The 15,305-nt window shown below is 41.1% G+C and overlaps 1 protein-coding gene across 2 annotated transcripts in view; it reads left to right on the top strand.

Annotated features, from left to right (window-relative positions):
- The window catches only part of PLXDC2 (plexin domain containing 2), a 397,134-nt gene that overhangs the window by 278,744 nt on the left and 103,085 nt on the right, over nt 1–15,305 (top strand). For both annotated transcript variants that reach the window (XM_065582995.1, XM_008162807.4), the window contains exons 5-6: nt 6,917–7,039; nt 10,550–10,668. In XM_065582995.1, the coding sequence (XP_065439067.1) occupies nt 6,917–7,039; nt 10,550–10,668 (242 nt within the window). The remainder of the gene's footprint in view (nt 1–6,916; nt 7,040–10,549; nt 10,669–15,305) is intronic.

Here is a 15,305-nt window from a genome sequence, read left to right as displayed (position 1 = left end):
GAACATTTTAGAGGCAGCTAGTATCTTGTGTTTCTAGCTTTAGTCCTTTTGGATAGGTTTGCAAAAGAGCCTTCCAAACTCTTCCCACAAATTGAGGATTAAGTGGTTCAGGAAATTGTAGGTCTGGAAAATTCTTCCTTGACTAAGTGAATAGATGGTTATTACTACCATCAGAAAACTGGCTTACAGACAGTATAAGCCACTGCTTGCCAACTTTCTGTGGAAGCCCCTTCAGGGATAAGTTAAATTTGTATGTGCTACTTACTTGAAGTATTAGTGGCAATGATAAAATATCAACAGTGGTTCAGCCTCTGAATCTCTGGGACACTTTGAACTGACTTTGTGTTTCTTTCCAAGTTGTTCTGAAGCATGACGGGAGTTCTTATTAGAATGACCTTTGTTCAGAACCTTCCTGGTTTCGTTATCACCCTTCCCACCCTGTTTCCACTGTTATCTAAAGGAAAAATGTACCACTGGCAAACAAGTAGAAATATGCATTATGGCTACTAACTACCTGGATCGATTTATTTATTTACTTAAATATTCTAACAATTAAATTTTTCCCTTGTATTTTTGTACCTGGCCTGAGTATTAGTTGTGATGGTAATGTTTACAAATGTGAACTGGGAAGAGAGGGTGTGCAAGCGTATGAGGACATTGGAGTTACACCAGGAATTAATTTGGTGCAAGATGTTAAAAGGTAATCCCGATACATGAATGTGACTTTCAAGATTGTATATATCACCTTCAGCATATTAGGGGTGTGGTTGTAGGTATATAGATCTAGACAAGAATATAACAAAAGGCATGTACGTGTTCCCTCAGGGACCATCAGCACTCAAGTGCTGAATGAAACAATAGATATTTAAAATGTCTCAATAAGCCAGAGGGAGAATGCTTCTCAAGAGAATTACGTTTAAGAAGCAGACAGCAATCACTGTGAACTAATAAAAATGCATTTTAGTGACCATCGTCTGGTAGGATTTCTGCTTAACCTAAGGAGACATATGGTAGAATACAATTCATGTTGAAAATCCATTTGCAATAGGACATCTGAAAAGTTTAGATTTTAAATGACTAAAAAAGCACATGAAGAAAAGGTGAGGAAAGAAAAAAATAGAGAGAATTAATTTTTTTCTACTAGTTCACAAAAGTGAACGTTGTAAAACATGTTTGGGTGTGTTTTGTCTGTCTCTGTGAACCTCTGAAAACCAGGTCACCTGCAGTTAGCGACCTAAATATGGATTTAAGACCTCAATAGTAGACATCCAGGTTTTAGAATATTACCAGCATTTGAAACTATGAAACTGCAAGCTGTGTTTTAAAAGAAAACAAAGGCAAAGGAATCCTCTAATCCAGCCCACGGGAATGTAGGCTGTTTCCTAGAGTATATTTTCTGGTGTTTTGTCCAGCATAGTTTTAAATTTTTGAATTAATGAGTTTTCTATCATTTCAGCAAGGGATTACCTCATGATATATAGTGATAACTGCTACTACCCTATGTGACAGACCCAGACCAGTGGGGTACAGGAGTCTGGTAGAGGGCAAATATACTGGTCACTGGATGAGTAGTTTTCTGTTCCCTGAGTGATCAGAGCAGGGGCTGCACTAAAGTAATCAGGAACCTGCTAGAACCAGTTAAGGCAGGCAGGCTAATTAGGACACCTGGAGCCAATTAAGAAGAAGCTGCTAGAATCAATTAAGGCAGGCTAATCAGGGCACCTGGGTTTTAAAAAGGAGCTCACTTCAATTTGTGGTGTGAGTGTGAGGAGCTGGGTGCAAGAGGTGCTGAGAGTGAGCTGCTGGAGGACTGAGGAGCACAAGCGTTATCAGACACCAGGAGGAAGGTCCTGTGGTGAGAATAAGGAAGGTGTTTGGAGGAGGCCATGGGGAAGTAGCCCAGGGAGTTGTTGCTGTCATGCCGCTGTTACAGGAGGCACTATAGACAGCTGCAGTCCACAGGGCCCTGGGCTGGAACCTGGAGTAGAGGGCGGGCCCAGGTTCCCCCCAAACCTCCCAATTGACCTGGACTGTGGGTTCTTCCAGAGGGGAAGGTATCTGGGCTGTTCCCCAACCCACATGGTGAATCTCTGAGGCAAGAAAATCCGCCAATAAGCACAGGACCCACCAAGATAGAGGAGGAACTTTGTCACACCAGGCAGGTTGTTTTTTTGTTTGTTTGTTTTTGTTTTTTTAAATAGCCTCTCTAGTCACTGCACAGTGCAACATGTAAAACTGTATATCTGACAAACTCGGTTATACTGTGCAAACATTTTGTTAAAAGGGGTCAATGAAAGATTGTTAGTGAAGATACATGAGTGGGGAGAGGTGGTTATGATCTGGACGGGCACTCAGGAGATCTGGGTTAAATTCCTTGCTCTGCCACAGATTTCCGTGTGGCCTTGGATAACTCATCTAATCTCTTTGTGCCTCACTTCCCTGTGACAGAAGTGGAGTTGTACTATAATACTTCATGTTGACTAGAGTTGACTGGAAAACAAATTTTCTGTCCCATAGGAAAATGAGAGGGTTCCAGATTTTTTGTTGTTCTGAAGTGTCAAACCTTGGATTTCCTGTGAAGGGAAATATCCTGATTTGGGTGCCACCAATCTCAGGTATCACTGTCCCTCTATGCTGTTCCTTCTTCGTTTTTTGTGCCCAGATTACATAGAGGGGGAAGAGAGACACCCCTCCCCCCCCCCCCCAGACAGGAGATGGGAGGGTGAGGAGGGGGAAGGGAAATCCATGTGCCTGAGACAGGAAGGAACACATTCACTATCACCATTGCTGCTACCACCACTCTTTCCATCAAAACTTTAATCAAAGTTGACATGTTACTGCAAAACAGCATTTTCCGATGGAAAACCATCTTGTTGGAAATTTTTTCAACCAGATCTAATGGCCTGGTTGTTGGGATGTTTACTGTTTGGATATATTGGTTTAGCTTCATAGGAGACAGAAAGGAAAAGCAAGCAGGAAGGAATCAATGGCTTAAGATAAACCACCCCTCTGTAAACACTAAGGGTTCTTAAGAGACAATGTCCAAACTATTAACTGTGAAGTATCTACCTCCTTACTCCAGCCAGCTTACAGAACCAATTTTGACAAGCAGGGCCAAAGCCTGGGAATTGACAAGCAAAAAGATAACAGTTTAGAAAAAGTATCAGAGGGGTAGCCGTGTTAGTCTGAATCTGTAAAAAGCAACAGAGGGTCCTGTGGCACCTTTGAGACTAACAGAAGTACTGGGAGCATAAGCTTTCGTGGGTAAGAACCTCACTTCTTCAGATGCAAGTAATGGAAATCTCCAGAGGCAGGTATATATCAGTGTGGAGTTAACGAGGTTAGCTCAATCAGGGAGGGTGAGGTGCTCTGCTAGCAGTTGAGGTGTGAACACCAAGGGAGGAGAAACTGTTTCTGTAGTTGGATAGCCATTCACAGTCTTTGTTTAATCCTGATCTGATGGTGTCAAATTTGCAAATGAACTGGAGCTCAGCAGTTTCTCTTTGGAGTCTGGTCCTGAAGTTCTGTTGGTTTCTCTTCTGGGCCTGTCTTGTAGCAGGAGGCTTCTGGGTACACGTCTGGCTCTGTTGATTTGTTTCTTTATTTCCTTGTGTGGGTATCGTAGTTTTGAGAATGCTTGGTGAAGATCTTGTAGGTGTTGGTCTCTGTCTGAGGGGTTGGAGCAGATGCGACTGTACCTCAGTGCTTGGCTGTAGACGATGGATTGTGTGGTGTGACCGGGGTGGAAGCTGGAGGCATGAAGGTAGGCATAGCGGTCGGTGGGTTTTCGGTATAGGGTGGTGTTAATGTGGCCATCGCTTATTTGTACGGTGGTGTCCAGGAAGTGGACCTCCCGTGTAGATTGGTCCAGGCTGAGGTTGATGGTGGGGTGGAAGCTGTTGAAAGCATGGTGGAATTCTTCCAGGATTTCCTTCCCATGGGTCCAGATGATGATGTCATCAATATAGCGTAGGTAGAGAAGGGGCATGAGTGGACGAGAGCTGAGGAAGCGTTGTTCCAGGTCAGCCATAAAAATGTTGGCATATTGTGGGGCCATGCGGGTGCCCATAGCGGTGCCACTGGTCTGGAGGTATATATTGTCACCAAATTTGAAATAATTGTGCGCGAGGATAAAGTCACAGAGCTCAGCAATAAATTGTGCTGTGTCATCATCAGGGATACTGTTCCTGACAGCTTGTATTTCATCTGTATGTGGGGTGTTTGTGTAGAGAGCCTCTACATCCATGGTGGCTAGGATGGTGTTTTCTGGGAGGTCACCAATGCATTGTAGTTTTCTCAGGAAATCTGTGGTGTCACGGAGATAGCTGGGAGTGCTGGTGGCGTAGGGTCTGAGTAGGGAGTCCACATATCCAGACAGTCCTTCAGTGAGAGTGCCAATGCCCGAGATGATGGGGCGTCCAGGATTTCCAGGTTTGTGGATCTTAGGTAGTAGATAGAATAACCCCGGTCGGGGCTCTAAGGGTATGTTGATTTGTTCCTGTGTTAGTGTAGGGAGTGTCCTGAGTAGATGGTGCAGTTTCTTAGTGTATTCCTCAGTGGGATCTGAGGAAAGCGGCCTGTAGAATTTGGTATTGGAGAGTTGTCTGGCAGCCTCCTTCTGGTAGTCAGACCTGTTCATGATGACAACATGTATATAGCATATTCTCACCAGCAACCACGCACCGCACCATAACAACTCTAACTCAGGAACCAACCCATGCAACAAACCTCAATGCCAACTCTGCCCACATATCTAGAGGATAAATGGACACAAGTCAGATATCAGGAATGGCAATATACAAAAACCTGTAGGAGAACACTTCAACCTCCCTGGCCACACAATAGCAGATGTTAAGGTAGCCATCTTACAGCAAAAAAACTTCAGGACCAGACTCCAAAGAGAAACTGCTGAGCTCCAGTTCATTTGCAAATTTGACACCATCAGATCAGGATTAAACAAAAACTGTGAATGGCTCCACACTGATATATACCTGCCTCTGGAGATTTCCATTACTTGCATCTGAAGAAGTGAGGTTCTTACCCACGAAAGCTTATGCTCCCAGTACTTCTGTTAGTCTCAAAGGTGCCACAGGACCCTCTGTTGCTTAGTTTAGAAAAAGACTCCCATTCAAGAGTGGGTAGCTGTTTAGAGAGTTGTTTGGGGAAGGCAGACTGAGATGGGCACCTGCTGGGTGTCTGAAGACGCTTAGGCTACCATCAGCGGAGAGTAAGCCTGGAGGTAAGCTAGATATGCATGCAGGTTTTACAATCCCTCTTCTTTAACTATTTTGGTTTTGAGAAGGCCATCTGATCACGATATACGCCACTGGTCACAGACTCCTGAAGGAAAGAACCGTAAGTGCCAAATTCAGTCAGATCCATTGAGTAAGCATGGTTAATATACAGAGTGCTGTAGTCCGGGGCCCGGTCTAATAAGGCTTGTCTGCACAGAGACACTCAGGAAAGTTAAGATGCATCAACTAAAGCTCTGAAGTGAATGTGTGTTAAATCCCTGTGTTAACACTCCTATTCAGGAGTAAAGTGGCCTGAGTTTGTTGTAGCTTAATCCTAGGAGAGTATCCACTCGGGGTTTGATGCATTTTAACTGCAGAGTACAGTAGAACTTCAGAGTTACAAACACCTCAGGAATGGAGAATGTTCATAACTCTGAAATGTTTGTAACTCTGAACAAAATGTTACGGTTGTTCTTTCAAAAGATTACAACTGAACATTGATTTAATATAACTTTGAAACTTTACTGTGCAGAAGAAAAATGCTGCTTTCCCTTTATTTTTTTAGTAGTTTACATTTAAGACAGTACTATACTATATTTGCGCTGTGTGTGTGTGTCTCTCTGCTGCTGCCTGATTATGTACTTCTGGTTCCAAATGAGACATGTGGTTAACTGGTCAGATCGTAATGCTGGTGTTCATAATTCTGAGGTTCTACAGTATTTTCACAGCTTCAGTTAATTTGTCTTAACTCTCTTGAGTGCCCCCATGTAGACATACCCTCAGAGGGGAGAACTGCAGAATTCCATCTCAGTATAGGTAAAGGCACCAGGCTTGGACCTGACTCAGGAGGGGGGGTGGCACTCAGACTACAACGATGACAGAGATGTAGCTAGCCTTGAAGCCATGACCAATACTTGTCTCTCTCACCATTCAGCCGTCTTATTCATTAAGATTGCAAGTCCTTCAGGGCAAAAATTGTCTCAGGCTATGTCTACACGGCTCACCTTACAATGGCATGGCTGTGCCATTGCAGCGGCACTGTTGTAAGATGCTCATTGTAGCCATTCTTTTATCACCAGGAGAGAGCTCCCCCGGTGACAAAATAAAACCACCTCCAACGAGGGGTGGTAGCCTTGTTGACGGGAGAGTCTCCCAATGATGCACTGTCCACACTGATTTTCATCACCCCTGAGCAACAAGTTTTAACAATGAAAGTGCAGTGTAGACAAAGCTTTACTGTGTGTTTTACAAAAAGAAGGTGTGGTCTCATCCCTGAAGAGCTGACATCTGAAAAGACAAAACAGGCCGACTAATGAAGAGGGGGGATACAACACATGAGGAAGGTAGCAAAGATGGTGATTGGCTGCATTTTGATAATGCTTGCTTTCTCAGCCCTTCTGAGTTTCACCCCAAAACTGAAAATGGCCTTCACTGTACAATGAGTTTCAATCTATTTTTTGGCTCTATGAAAATCTGTTCCTTGAAATGATTCCTCCTTTGTTCAGAGCTCATTCTGATTGCTCTCGTGAATCTTTTTGTGCCATTTATGCTGTTGTTTAATTTACTGTTAGAAGTTGGCAATAGGATTAATTTTATCTTTAAAACTCTGGCAATATCTAGTTAAATCAGACATTTGTTAAATCTTTTTAGAAATGACTTATTTTTTTTCTTCTTTATTGTAGGTTTCATATATACTGGAGAAGTTGTGCATCGAATGTTAACAGCTACGCAATACATTGCACCCTTGATGGCAAATTTTGACCCCAGTGTGTCAAGAAATTCAACAGTGAGATACTTTGATAATGGTATGTGATAGAGAAATTCATTTATGTAAGACTATCCCTTGGCTATTTATATTTTCCTAAATAGCTTTTTTAAAAAAAAAAAATGAAGGCTACTTACAATATTGTATGTGGCTAATAGGCCATCTAAAGAATGGATAAATATTCTTAAAATGGATTCTAAAACATGGTTAGACATTCATGAATGGATTATATTAAATAGTTTAAAAAAAACCCACAGATGGTAGAACATGTAATACCACTTCTAGACTTGAAATATACTTTATCATTTTAAAGAGGAAAATCTATCTCCAGCCAAGGAGCATAGCCCTCTTGATTCATTTGTGTAGGAAGTCCTGTTCATCCAGTAGCTATAAAGAAAATAGCCTTGTGAGATGTAATATTAAGCATACACAGAGGCAGGGCATGTCTGAGGTTAAGAAACCTGTCACTGATTAAATGGGCAGTGTGCCCCAGTATAGGAATTCAATAAACTTGTCTATACTAGCAGTCCTTCATAGGAAAATCTGAAAAGCTAAAAAGCAAAGTGAAATGTTATACTTAGGGCTACTCTTTGGGATATATTTAATGCTTTAGAAATGTGAGGATTGTAGTCATGTAGTCTGTTAAAAATCAGCATTTTGAAAGATTGATCCTCTGCGATGAAATGACATCTAATGCCTTAACTCAGCTCTGATCTCTAGTGGCAAATCTAGTGATGCCACACAAGATACTGATTCTAGATTTCATATTTAGAACTTTAGGGTACAATTTTAAAACATGTATGCTTAAAATTAGGCATCTAAGGCCAATATTTTCAACAGCAGGAGCCTAAAATTAGAAAGACTGCTTTGTATTTGTTTATATTAATAGGCACTGTGCCTATTCCTGAGAAGGGAGAGTGGCTGGGCCTGGAAGTGCCCACTCTACAAAACATTCTTTTTGTATTTGCTTTCCATGAATATTCTAACAAATGAATTTATGGGGAGGAGAGTGAATTGTAAGCACATTTTAAGGAATCGTTATGACAATATTTCATGTTTGTAATCATGAGTATTCATGCCAGAAAACGTATCTGGAAAGTTATGCTCATCCAAACAGAAATCAGCAATGCCTATATGTCAATCACAGTCCAGTAATTTTTTTTGCAGAATTTAACTGACAAAAATATTCAAATACATTTCAGAAAACCGTGCTCCCTTTGCAGATGATTTACAAAGAAAAAAGTGGTGACATTCATCCAGTACATTTTTTTTTACATGAATTGTTCTGCTAGCTGTGGTCCTAACATAGCAGTGAGTTTGGTCAGCTATTTTATTTCTCCTTAAAGTTATCTTTGCTGAGAGATCAAGGCTATATGGAGAATTTCCATTATTATTAATTGTTAATCCAGCTATACAACCAATTAGGTGCTATTGTTGAACCTGTATTGTTGATGTAGCACTACATCTGTGTATCTATATACTCCTCTACCTCGATATAACACTGTCCTCGGGAGCCAAAAAATCTTACTGCGTTATAGGTGAAACCGCATTATATTGAACTTGCTTTGATCCGCCGGAGTGCGCAGCCTCCCCCCACCCCCAGAGTACTGCTTTACCACGTTCTATCTGAATTCATGTTATATTGGGTCGTGTTATATCGGGGTAGAGGTATATGTGTGTATTTATATTATATGTCATATACATGAATGACAAATGCAAATCCCTGCAGATATAATGGAGCTACAGGTGTGCCATAACCACTGAGGGAACCTGGCTGACTGAAAGGGATCTAAATGTCCTTGAGGAGGAACTGCTTAGGCTCCATACCTCCCTAACATAATTCTTTGATGCCTGGGAGGGGCAGACTCCATTACATTGCCCTTAAAGTGATGGGGCTCGGCCTCAGAGTATGTGTCCACCCTTGGAAGTAGCTAACATTTCCGTAATCATGACGTTCTGCTCTGTTGCATGTGCTTTAGGATCAAGGATTTGGCTGGTTACTGTAAATGAAAAGAAATAGAACAAGTCACATCATCAGCTACATAGTTCTGGTTTTGCCTTTGTCATTCTCCCTCTGCTGTTTCTCCTTGAAGTGCATTAGTTACTTTGGAAACAATTCTGTATCCATATGGGTAGAGCTTAGTGACCTAGCCGTGTTGTCCCCTCTCATGGAACCCAGCCCGGCAGACAGGTCCCCTGGGGAAAAAGAGCCAGTGCCACAGAAGCTGCTAACTCCCACTTACGCACAGGAGGGCTGAGATCCATAGGGGGAGCAGAGTCTGGCCCATTGATGAATTTTCGTTTGTAACATTATGCAGGTGAAAATGAATCCTGAAATGGGAAAAGTCCTTTTAAAATTAAAATTTTAAAATCTACTTAGCATTCAAAAATGAGCTTTCATGCTTATTGCGGTCTATGAAGAATGCATTGCATACAGTATTGATTTATGCGCTAAGATGATGAAATATACCCTTGCAAATGATGTGATAGACTTGCATGTTCATAGTTTCCTAAAATATATTGGCAAAAAACAGGCATATAAGCTATTGTGCTAAAGATCTGTGGCTGAGGAGTTTGCAGGATACATCAAACGTGTTGAGCTACAGGCATATTGACCCACCTTGAAGCATCCTCGTGACACTACACAAGAAATGAAATAGAGGTTTTGTGAATCAAAGCACATAAATCCCATTAGTGTTAAAGGGAGATGTGCACTGGGGGAAGGATATAATCCTAAATATGAAAGACCTTTTCAGTAAACACTGTTTTGGTGATAAATTCCTTTCAGCCTAGCTGCCTCAATGTGTTTTGTAACCTCTCACCATCTGTAAAACATGCTTGCAGGGCATTTGAGTCACTTGAGGGTACATTTTTAGTGTGGTGCATGGGGATCCAGCCAGACCAGTTTCCATGAATATTAATAGGCCTTTTGCAACAAAATCTCTGCACACTTAAGTCAGCATTTACCCCCATCTATGGCTTTTTAGTGGCTTTAATTTAAACTGTATAGTTAATATTTATTGCAAACCCCTAGTATTCTTCAGCATTCAGGAACACAGTGAAACCTTAGTGTACAGAAAAATTAATGTTGTTTATATTGCTGCATTGTTAATGGAGGAAACTGAATACCTTAAATCACTTTTTCAATACCAGCAATTCCATTAACTTTTCAACCTTGATAGCCATTGGTTTATAGGATAAATGAAGGACATTGTGGTGTTGTGATTAAAGCAGCAAACTTGGAGTAGGAATACTGGGTTCTGTTCTTGATAATTGACACTGACTCATTCTATGACTTTAGGCAAGTCACTTAATCTGTCTTGACTAAAATTTATCTATATAATTGATATAATTATAACACTGTAATATCCCATATTACAAGAGGGTTTGGTGCTCAAGTAATGTTTTAGATTTTTAGGTGCTTTGAGGTTTTTGACTGAAATATGATATATAGGGACCAAGTATTGTGTTTATTTAACTTCAGTAAATGCTTACACTAATGTTAATGAATATTTTTCTTGTTTTTTCTTCCCCTCTCTGGGGCTCACAGGCACAGCACTTGTTGTCCAATGGGATCATGTACATCTGCAGGATAATTACAACCTAGGCAGCTTCACTTTTCAGGCTACCCTTCTCAATGATGGGCGTATCATTTTTGGATATAAAGAAGTAAGTTGGGTCTGAAAACTATCATTTGAATAATTATATCACTTTACAATCCCACAATTTCTGTCTGTCAGGACTTACTCTGTATAATTTTTAGTTTTTGTTACTTGAAAGTTCAAATGTGTCAAAATCACTTTTATATTTTGCTACACATAAGATCCTTGTTCTGCTGAAACTTGAATTCCTTTGTAAACCTGAAGGTCATATGATTACCTTGAAAACCGTGGCTTGAATATCCCAGTTGGTGAATTTCATTTGACTGTAAGGTGATACTTTTCTGGACATTTTCAGTGCTGATTGTTTAGTAAAGTCCTAGCGGGGGTTGGGAGGTGGAATCTAATTTGATGGATTAGTTTAGCTAGATTTGGCCCTTTTGTAAATATTGTATACATAGTAGTTGCCATTAACAAGTGACCATTTACCAATAGCTACCATACCTTGGCATCTGAGATGCTGCAATATTTTCATGTATATAAATAAATAACTGTCGTATCTCACTGTTAGCTCTGTGTGGAGTTTTCAGGTTATATGTAGATTGGGGACAGATTGTTTGTCCCTCTTGGTAGCAGAACAGGGTTGGGTGGTGGCAAACAAAGTCTTTTCTGCTTCAGTTTTGTTCGCTCAGGCTCTTGGAAGTGCTTCAGAAGCTTAGAGTTGTGACCTACACTTTGGACTCACTTCTTTGCTTGCTGATAAAATGAGTTGAGGGGATGTTTTCTAGTCAATTTCATTCAAAGTTGTTTGTCCACCTTGTTACTTATGTTCACAGTGACAAGATACTTTTTAATCTCATTTTGGCAAGGAGGTTTGGATTTTTCCTTTTGGATGTGGTCCTGCCTATGGCTATTAATTTTTTAGAAAGGAAGGATGTGGCTAAGGTGTGGCCTGGGATTCAGAAGATAAATTTCCTACCCTGCGACAGACATCCTGTATCAGTACAGGCAGGTCACTTAATCTCTTTCTGTCTCAGTTCCCCATCTGTAATGTGGGGATAATAGTGCTTCCCTAGACTGCATTAAAGTCTTAGATACCACAGTAATGGAGCCATATAAGCACCTGCTATAGATAAATGCCCCTTGTCACCTCCAGACTGGATTATTACAATGGAAAATTAATGGGGCTAATTCTTAAGACCACTTGGAAACCTCACGCAGTGTCAAATGTGTAGGAGTGCCTACTTAGCTGTGTATCTCACAGGGGACAATGCTGTGTTTGTGATCCTCTCTAACTTTGAATTCATTTCTGGATATTACACAAGATAGTTTTGATTTATAAAAATGTAACTTGTTTGACTTTGGAACAGATTTTCCCTCTTGGTACAATAGCACAGCACTCTGATCTTCAGGGTATGCAGCAAGACTTACATTTTCCCCGTGGCTCTTAAAGAGGAGGAAGGGGTAAGGTCAATAGGAAGGTCTAAATCCTGTGTCTTGAATGCTGTGTCATCATTTACACCTATGCAGAGTGGGTGTCAGAGATTGTCATTTTGATTTGGTAACATTTTACAGTCATTTTGCACTCATTTTGTATAGGTATAAATATTAATAAAAGGGGCCAGGCACTCTGATACCACCACATTCAGAATCAGAACACCCATCTAAACACACTTCTCTAAAGAAGGCAACTCCACCAGAGAAGTAAATCACATCATGGAAAAGGCCACCCAAATACCCCAGGAGAACCTGTTTCAATAGAGAAGAAAAAGTCACAGACCTCAGACCCCTAGTTGCCACCTTCCACCCCAGACTGGAACCCATATAGAATATTAGGGTTGGAAGAGACCTCAGGAGGTCATCTAGTCCCTGCTTAAAGCAAGACCAATACCAACTAAATCATCCCAGCCAAGGCTCTGTCAAGCTAGGCCTTAAAAACCTCTAAGGATGGAGATTCTACCACCTCCCTAGGTAACCTATTCCAGTGCTTCACCACCCTCCTAGTGAAATAGTGTTTCCTAATATCCAACCTACACCTCCCCCACTGCAACTTGAGACCATTGCTCCTTGTTCTGTCTTCTGCCACTACTGAGAACTGCCTAGCTCCATCCCCTTTGGAATCCTCCTTCAGGTAGTTGAAGGCTGCCATCAAATCCCCCCTCCCTCTTCTCTTCTGCAGACTAAATAACCTCAATTTCCTCAGCCTCTCTGCGTAAGTCATGTGGGGATCCTCAAACAATTACAATCCATATTTAATGGGGACCACATCCTGAAAGAAATCATTGCTGAACTCCCTCTTCTGGCCATCAGACAACCCCCCAGTCTTTCCCAGTTCGTCATCAAAAGCAAGTTCTACACAGACTAGGACCTATGAACTCAGAGCAGCACCAGACCCTGCCAGTAGTCACTGCTATGATGATCAATCCCCCCTCCCCAACACATCTTTCAAGATTCATGGGTCCTACAGATGCTTTTCACAACATGTGGTATACCTCATCCAGTGCACTAAGTACTCCAACAACATCTATGTGGGTGAAACCAGACAATTACTGTGCTCTTGAATGAACTCTCACAGAAAAAAAGAAGAGAAAAACACCACATTACCAGTGGGCAGATACTGCATAACTGATCTTTCAATACTTGTCCTCAAAGGAAATCTGCTTGACATCTTCTAAAGGTGAGCCTGGGAGCTTAAATTTATAACTCCGCTAGACACCAGAAACCATGGACTGAAAAGGGACACTGGTTTTATGTCTCATTACAGCAATTTGTAACACACCACACTGCCTGCTACTCCTAATTGCCCACTTCAAAACACTTTGTACATAACTATCTAACTCCCAGTTGCCCATTTCATTTCAAGTGACTACCTCCAACATGCATTACCTCTTCTGCTGGACAATCTGTCCCATATTGTATTTAGCTCAGACACTCTGCTTCTTTTCCCAGACCTGAGGAAGAGCTCTGTGTATCCTGAACGCTTGTACCTTTCACCAGCAGAAAGTTGGTCCAATAAAAGATATTACTTCACCTACCTTGTCTCTCTCATAACCTGGAAGCAACGTGGCTTCAAGAACATGCAAAGTACAAAAGTTAGACATGTGGCAAAAAAGTTGGCCAATAATACTGAGACTGAGTCAACTGTTACTTATAAGGAATCAAGATTAAAAGTAACTCTGACTACATGCTTCAGGGTATTGGGAGTGGAGTGGAAACTAAAGCACCTTACCTGAAGCTTTCACGTCTCGCTCCTATTTATTCAAACCATCTGAGATTTCCTTTTTCATATCCTTCTTTTTGTCATCCTGGCCCACTACAGGCCTTCTGACCCCATAAATGCTGTGATGTTGTATTGAAGCAAGGTCTCAGGTCTGGCTTAACAGGGTTCTAGAGAGCTGTGCTATTAAAATCTTGCACATTCTGTGAACTCCCTGGTCAGGTGTACTCCAGAGGTATTTTGCATTGCTTACCTTCAAAGCCCAAGGAAACTCTGAACTCATGTGTTGAAAACAGCAGCTAACCCAGCAGAGATTGTTAGCACTGCTGAGACTCCAGAATGTGTGCCAGGAAAAGCAGGAGGTAATTTGGATTTGGGAAGAGGGAGCTATGGATCTGAAAATTTTCAAAACTAAGTATTTAAGTTCTCTACAAAATATGGGCTTGGGTTTAGTCTAGTTCTTTTTTTCTCTGAACTTGTTTATCCATCCATAAATAAGTATTTTTATCATCTCCTTTTCTAGTGTATCTTTCTGATACTCCTTTTGCATTATAATATCAGAATTGATTTACAAGAATGTAAATATACTTTGTATAAGCCAAAGGCTTCTGTGTATTATAAATTCCTTTGAGGAAAGAAACTAGAAAGATTTTCAAGTAAGCTGAATGTTTATTTTTAACACTTTAGTTTGTTTACTGTGTACACATTTTCTCTTTGAATGCTGCTTTGCTAATACTTAATGTTATTCAGCATGCTGAACCTCTCTGAAAGTGTATTATATTGTCGAATGCAGTTTACATTAATGAATATTTTACTGGTAGTTTGTAATGCTTAGGACACACTGAAGTGAGAATTCAGTTTTGTCAGTAGAGGATATTAATAAACAATCTGCAGGGAAATGTGCTTATGTATATTTTAATCATGACTGCCCTCTGCTTCTATAGTAAATCTCAGAGAAGGTCAGTTTTTAAGAGCTTTACAGTTTGGATTAAAAAGCTCTTTTTTTAAATAGTCTTCTGTTGGAAGTACTTAAAGCTAATGTTCCTTAGGCCAGGTCTACACTGCAGACATGGGTAGACATAAGGCAGCTTACATCGACCTAACTCTGTAAGTGTCTGTCCTTTGCTACAGCATTGCTCCCCTGATTTAAGTCCCCCACTACACTGACGTAACTTCACTTCCACAAGAGGTGCAGCGCTTAGGTCGATGTAGTTAAGCCAGTGGTTCCCAAACTGGGGTTCATGAACCCCTGGGGGTTCACGAAATGTTACAGGGGGTTCTTGGGGGGGAAAAAGTTCTCTAATGGCGGTCAGATGTCCCTAGGGATCCTGGGCAGCACGGGGCCAGCAGCCTGGAGCCCCTGGACTTCCAAGAGCTAAGCAGATCAAAGCAAGCATTGCTATCACACTGAGGAGATTTAAACTTCAAGACTCCTTATAAGAAATGGAAAGGGAGGTGGATATTTTTTGCTGTTTTTAAAATTATATAGG

Source organism: Chrysemys picta, chromosome 2 (assembly GCF_011386835.1).
Source record: "Chrysemys picta bellii isolate R12L10 chromosome 2, ASM1138683v2, whole genome shotgun sequence".
Classification (NCBI taxonomy): Eukaryota; Metazoa; Chordata; order Testudines; family Emydidae; genus Chrysemys; species Chrysemys picta.
The sequence above is the reverse complement of the archived record's forward strand: the minus strand, read 5'-3'. Positions and strand labels throughout refer to the sequence as shown.